This window comes from Sycon ciliatum, chromosome 1, assembly GCF_964019385.1.
Source record: "Sycon ciliatum chromosome 1, ocSycCili1.1, whole genome shotgun sequence".
NCBI lineage: Eukaryota > Metazoa > Porifera > Calcarea > Leucosolenida > Sycettidae > Sycon > Sycon ciliatum.
This window is the reverse complement of record NC_088643.1, coordinates 86,616,419-86,623,254: the sequence shown is the minus strand read 5'-3', so window position 1 is coordinate 86,623,254 and position 6,836 is coordinate 86,616,419. Positions and strand designations below refer to the sequence as shown.

General features: G+C 48.8%; 1 protein-coding gene across 1 annotated transcript; it reads right to left on the bottom strand.

The window, feature by feature from the left end:
* Positions 1 to 2,329: 2,329 nt before the first annotated feature.
* On the bottom strand, positions 2,330 to 6,836 carry LOC135806113 (uncharacterized). The gene is made up of 4 exons (XM_065320259.1): positions 6,398 to 6,836; positions 5,357 to 5,870; positions 4,534 to 5,003; positions 2,330 to 3,953 (listed from the first exon to the last, which is right to left on the bottom strand). Exons 1-4 carry the CDS (start codon positions 6,473 to 6,475, stop codon positions 2,886 to 2,888), a joined length of 2,130 nt encoding a protein of 709 aa, XP_065176331.1. The 5' UTR covers positions 6,476 to 6,836; the 3' UTR covers positions 2,330 to 2,885.

Genomic DNA, 6,836 nt, shown 5'->3' with positions numbered 1-6,836 from the left:
GGCGTTCCGCAAGGGTCGGTGCTAGGGCCTCTGTTATTCTCTTTGTACGTGCGACATGTCCCTGGAGTACTTCGCCACGCAGAGTCCCAACAGTATGCTGACGATATCGCCTTTTATATACACTGTCAGTCTACTGGAGAACTTCAGCACAAGTTGACAAGTGAGTTGAACAGACTAAATACGTACCTTGGAAGCATTGGTCTCATCTTGAATGCCCAGAAAACGAAGTTCATGGTGCTTCGGAAGAAGGCTCTGCCTCTTCCGCCGGATCTTACCATTGCATGCGGTGGTGTCGATATTCGACCTTCTGCCACAGCGCGTTATCTTGGCCTCGTTATTGACCAACACCTCACCTTTGAGGATCAACGTCAACCATGTATGTACATCTGTTTATAAGAAGATAGGAGCATTCCGCCGCTGCCGCCGTACAGTAGACCACACAACTAAGCGAATATTTTATTTATCCCTCATCCAATCCACTATTGAATACGCCAGCAACTCGTATGCTCACTGTCTTACACCATCTTTATACTCTCGCCTTGTTACTTTAAGTCATATCAGCATGAAACAGGTTTTTGGTCTCCCTCGCCGTACCCCGACTGTCTTTGTTTTGCGGCACGCTAAGTTATACTCCCTCGAATCTCGTCTCAACTTGAGGCTTTTTATTTTTGTTTTCCGCTGTATTCATCAGCTTACAAGTCCTCTTCTTTCCTCAATGTTCACCCTCCAGTCGGCTGCTACTTGCACCGAGAGGCGCACTAGAGGGCAATCATTCTCTTCACTTTCTTTGCCCGCTGCTACCACTAGATATGGCATGTTCTCCATTTCTTTCCTTGGCGCTGATAGGTGGAATTCTCTGCCTGTCTCGTGTCGTCAGGTTGAGCATCTATCCGTTTTTGTTTCGCTCTGTAAAGAGCACTTAGGGTTCCCTGTAACAAGACGGCAACGTCTGTAGGGCCTTCCCTATCAAAATAATAAATTCTACTACTACTACTACTACATGTGCTGCTCAATATATTACCAAGTTTGACATGTGAAAACAGTACTTTCAAATACACACACCTTTGACCTTTGACCTTTTGACACCCATCCCCGAATTTGGAAGCACACAGACACACGTACACATGATAAACAGTTTGTTGATTTTTTTGTTTTTTTTGGAACTATTGGGTACGAGTACTGTAAAAACCATGGCAACGGATCGAATTTTTTCTGCATTTTGGGGGATTTTTTGAATTTTCTTAAAACATTTTGACCGTTTTTCGCTTTTTGAATTTCAATTTTGGACAAAATAATTTGCATGATGTGGCCACCCCTAACGATGGAGTGAAATGACAAAAACATCCTATAGTCTATACTGAAGCAGGTCAATACAATGGGCAATCTTGATGCCTGTACATCTGGTACATGATTGTATCACCTAATAAAAGGTAGTGTAAATTAAAATTACTGTAAATGCTACATGTTTTTCATGTACATGATTGTAGTCATACTTATCTTCTTGCTGAATGAGTGCTTCTTCATACATGTAGATCTATTGCAAAATTGAAATTTGACTGCTGTGTGTAAAAACTGTAGGTCCACAAGCTCTGCCGTGGCACCGCGCCTGGGTCCGGGTCAACACTGGGACAAATGACCCAAGCTGAAATATGGTGCACCCGTCGTGCAGTGGCAAATTCGAACCCGGCCCACAAGAACTGAATACGGTAAGGCTTGAAACGACTACACCATGCAACACTGGCTGAGGCCGCTCAAAACTTGAAAGTCCAGCACAGACTGACGACTGTGTGTGAGTGTGTGGTCACGGCCAGCCCGGCTCCACATGCTCTATTCATGTACAAGCTGCGCTTTTCGTCTCCATGTACGGGATTGGAGCTAATTTGGTCACATGATGATCCAAGAATTGCATCCCGGCTGGCCATCCGTAATGTCTGCTCGTGCTCAGCTACTGAGGCACTACAAAAGCACAGGGGCCGGCACGGCACGGTCAATATTCTACATGAGAAAGTCCAGTTACGACGGTCTTGGCAGTTATCAGGGGTGCCCGGCATGGGTAGCAGGGTCGGCGACTACAAACAAATGCAAGGGGTGGTTTTACAGCCCAGCAGTGACGTCAGAGTCATTTCTCACTATCTCAGGCTGGACATCACACTGTCTGTGGAGACAGCCAGGAAGAACCCGTTGCTACGCCGGCTCAGACTGTGGCCGCTCATGCGGATTATACTGCCATCACTGAGAAGACACACACTCTGATAAGACTGCAGCGGACTCTCCACTGCGTTGCTATGGCAGTCCGCACAGTCCGAGGCACACGGATCTTCACAAATAGTTGAGATAAAAAACATTGATCTTTGACATACGCATTCAATGACCTACAATGTCTGTTTGCAGCAAACATTTACTACGTCACAGTAATCTCTTCACCAATAATCAATCAAAATTGTTTAGACAAAAAATGACAGTAATGACAATAGCGGGAATTCCCAGATTGCTAGACTGCTCAGCAACATTCATATTTTCCAGAAAACCAACCCACAGGAGGAGCATGGCTTTCCAAGTTGTCTCAGTAATCTCATCATTGCAATTGTGTATAAAACGTATCTAGGATCTACAAGCTCTGCACTATCAGCCTAAGCAAGTGTTAGAACTGAAAACTCCTATCATCGGCCGTGCTCTCATCCCCACCCTCTACTTGTCTGCATGATGTTCATGTTGGAGACGAGTCGCACTCCGGCAGGGTGGAGATACAGCTGGTTACAAGACTGTGCTACGGGGGGCAGTGATGCGGCGGAGCCACCCGGCCACCGGTCTAACAATCTACTATGCATCCTAGCCAAGATGTCGGCATTCGGCAATCGTCACATAGCCGCCTCACACTGCATAGTTCATTGCATGGCGGGGCGGAATGCTGCCGCTGCCGGCCATTGTGCGGGAACCCATGTTGTGCCTTGTGGCAGAACACTAAGTTGCACATTCTGCCCTGTCCCGGCAGATCCAGCATATAACGTCTGAAACGGCGGTTGAATTTGTATGCCAGCTGGAATCGGGGCGACATTTGTGGCAGTCTGGGATACTCCTGGGAGGCTGGTCATTGCGGTCACTCCTTGATTGCTTGTGTTGAAGTACATGCCAGCAACAGATGTGGCATTGGTACTGGACGTGGGAGGGCTCTCTGGAGTGAGTTGCTGCAAGTCTAAAATGGCCCGGCTTCCGTCGGGTAGGGATGCAGGTGGATAGCCAGCCATTGCATTCATTCCGGAAATGACGCTCAACTGAGCCGGAACTGAAAGAAACTCGCCAGCATTGCTACCACCGCTACCAGTCCGTTGCACTGCTTGATGCTGGCGTTGATGTTGTAGAGAGGAAGATGATGCGGCTAGCAGATTGCTCGTTGAGCCCATACCTTCCGACTGTCCGTCCAGAGCAGTGAAGACAGAGCTGTCTGTAGATGTTGCTGAGAATGGCACACTACTGAGATAATCCTGGCCCAACGAGCCGGAAGCAGCAAGTGCATTCGTAGTATTGATGTCAGCTGCTGATATGGTAGATAAGTTCGTCTGGCTACCGGCAGAGGCATGGCCCCGTTTCTTTATCATGAAGTGCCGGATTCTTTGGACACACTTCTTATACTTCTCCGTATCCGTCTTCACCTTCCGAAGCTCGTCTAGCAAGCTTTCCCGCTTTGAGTTCAGGAAGTCGACCTCGCCCTCTAACTTCTCAATATTCTCAATCTTCCTCTTTCGGCAATTCCTGGCAGCAACTTTATTCTTACCACGCCGCCGTATGTCCCGGACAAGAGAAGAGTCTGCATCACTCAAGCCGGCTTGTTGCATGAGTTTGTTCAGTTCCTGGACGGGCATGGTTGCAATTCTCATGGCCTCCTCAGTCGATACAGTGCTCAGGCCAAATAGCTTCTCGACAACGCGGATATCGGCGGGGCTTCGCATCAGGACCTGATACAGAATCGGAAACACGCACACACGCATACGACGTACATGACGTACATGAGCTCATAGAATGTACAGTGCTGCTGAATGAAATCCAATCATGTGAGTCACTATAAGCTAGCATCATCAGGCCGCCATGCAGCCCCAGACCTGACTCATGGGCTACGCACTAGTGCAGGAAGATAACCAACTCAGGAGACTGGATTTCATCACGACAGCATACGGTGATTGTTACGTAAATGTTGATCAAAATATTTTCAAACCGTGCTTCCGACTGCTGGAGAACATGTAGACAGTTTTTTTAACAAACAAGAAGTACACAACATAATGAATATCGCTACAAACGACCAGGCTGAATCTGTGATAGAGAGGCTAAGAGAGCTCTACCCCCAGGTATGGCTTTGAGCATGCTTTGAGCAATGGAAGTCGCCTACCGTGTAATGTATGTAGACTGATAGCTGGCTGATAAGCCTCTCTATTGTACCACCCTCCTATCATCCCCTGCGGAAATCCGGGGCTCTTACTAAATGTTTGTTCTTTCTATGCAAGGTGTGTATCCCTGTAGTACATGATCGGGTATGCATACCTTCTTTCCAGTGGGATCATCATCATCGTCACTGTCATCGCTGTAGATAGCACCAGCGGCACCCCCACCATCACGAGTTGACGCTGTCATGCTGCTCGCTGCATACGCAGAGCGCTCCGCATTCCAGTCGGCATTTCCCTGCGAATGTACATCGGAGTTGGCGGTATGCACATCGTCATGAGATCCAGGAGGACTGCCAGTGATGGCGGTCAGAACATTAATGTCATCCTCATCCAGGCCACCTTCCTCGTCAGCACCGCCTGACTTGGATTGCTTCAGTATGGCGGCAAGACTATTTGGGAATTGGACACCACGTCCCTGGGGGCGACCGCTGTGTGTGCGAGCTCTTGACTCGCGCTCGTACGACTGCTGTGAGGCTTGGGACGGGGCTCTTGCTGCTCGTCTCCCATATCTGAGATTTACGTCGCTTGTCACTGAGCTTGCCTCCTCATCTTCACCTATGCTGTACCCTGTAGCACAACACCCAACACAACACACTACTCTAGACAATAGTATACAACGTGTAAGGAGGCACACGCACACGCTGGCGCACACGCACGCACACACACACACACACACACACACACACACACACACACACACACACACACGCACGCACGCACACCACAGTCACGGGTGATATGGTGTACAATATACATGACTGTACAGGACTGTAGAATGTCATGTACTCTGAGTACATGTATGTCAGTATCCCAAACAGCAAAGTCAGATAGTACCGCAGTACAGTCATGTACTATGATGTAGTACGGTAGTACATGTACACCGTCACGTGCAGCAGGGCAAATACTCATTCCACACTAACCTCTTTCGGAATGAACATCTGGTATGGAAGATATAGATGGAGCCACCTCGGACCTTTCCGTTATGCTGCTCGTATCTCCATCTTCACGGTGCCTATCTGTTTGGGCCACGGTCGAGTAGCGATCCTCACATCGCTCGCAACCATCCTCGCTTTTACACACACATGGATTGCAGACATCAGCCGATTTCAGCAAATTCACTTTGGTTTCCCTGCACATTGTAGGGCCAACTTTGTACACGACCTTGTCCACCGTGACAGTCTCGCCAGCTTGTCGCTGTTGCACTCCCACTGGCGCTGTCCGCTGCTGTTGTTGCTGATGGCTAGCGGGTACGATCCCGAGGTAGAGCGGCATTCCGGTATTGGAGAAAATCGGTAGAACGCTTCCAGCTGCGGGGCCTGTCGCTAGGCCTGGTATGAAGCTCTGGATCGGCAACGCCACGTTTATACGCTTCGGAATACGATCGAGCTTTACGCAGCATTGCTTCTTGTCGGAATCATTTACATCGGAAACAGCCTGCAAGAAAGCAAATTCAGGGAAGGGTATGGATGCACAAAGAAAGACACAAAGAGCGTCAACAGCCAGTAATGCCCTCGCCAAGATAGTCCAATTAAATATCCAGTATTCCAAACTCTCTTTGACAGCAACAACATCAGGAGCTCGAAGGTAAGGACTCTACTAAGGAGAAAGACCGCAGCATCATTACTTGCACCGTCACCCAGTACACCTGGTGAATCGTTTCTCCCACCATCGCAAGGAGATCACTAGCGACTAGCGTGATCACCAGCAACAACCCTCCACAATTACAAGGAGAATCATGCTAGCCATCGGAAAGGCAAATCTATTAAATTTTGCCAGTTGCGCATCGACTGAGATTTGATTGAGGCCGGGTCGCGCGAGGGGCTAGCTGTCTTTCTGCAAGTAAGTTCAGGTCATGATGAGTAAGCAAAGACTGTCGGGATACAACACGACCCACGAGTACGCAAAATAGTACGGGAGACGAAACAGTGGCCGAACGTTTGTTTTTGCCTGAGTTGTCTTACCTGCTGTTCCATGTTTCCTTGGTCTGCAGTGGACGTTCCACCAGCTACCGACATTCCGATGTCGTTTTCTCTCTCCATCCTTCAAGTTCTTGCCTTGCCTGGACATCAGCGGATCCTCGCTGTGTTTCTCCCCAGCACTGCACAGCGCGCACCCGCCAGCAACTGGTCGCAACTACGGATTGCACATGCCTGTTTATTACAATGCACTCAGCATTCAGCTGTGATGGGACTCATTACTATGCATACTGTTGCGTTCATTCAGCACGTGTGGAAAACTGGCCAAGCTGGCCAAGCTAGCTCTGCATTCGACCCCAACGGTCCAACGACCGTTACGTCAACATGGTCAACATCCAAGCCAATCACTCACTCAGCTCAGGTCATCTGGCCTGGCCATGCCCATCCATCCAGGACCATAGATCTACGAAGTATGAAGAGCATA

What these genes read in the sequence shown, in the direction of transcription:
- LOC135806113 (XM_065320259.1), bottom strand. Translation starts at nt 6,475, where the DNA reads ATGGAGAGAGAAAACGACATCGGAATGTCGGTAGCTGGTGGAACGTCC. An exon ending in AAGGAAACATGGAACAGCAG is followed by an intron (nt 5,871 to 6,397) that starts GTAAGACAACTC and finishes GCTTTCTTGCAG; the next exon opens with GCTGTTTCCGATGTAAATGA. An exon ending in ATGATCCCACTGGAAAGAAG is followed by an intron (nt 3,954 to 4,533) that starts GTATGCATACCC and finishes ATTCTGTATCAG; the next exon opens with GTCCTGATGCGAAGCCCCGC.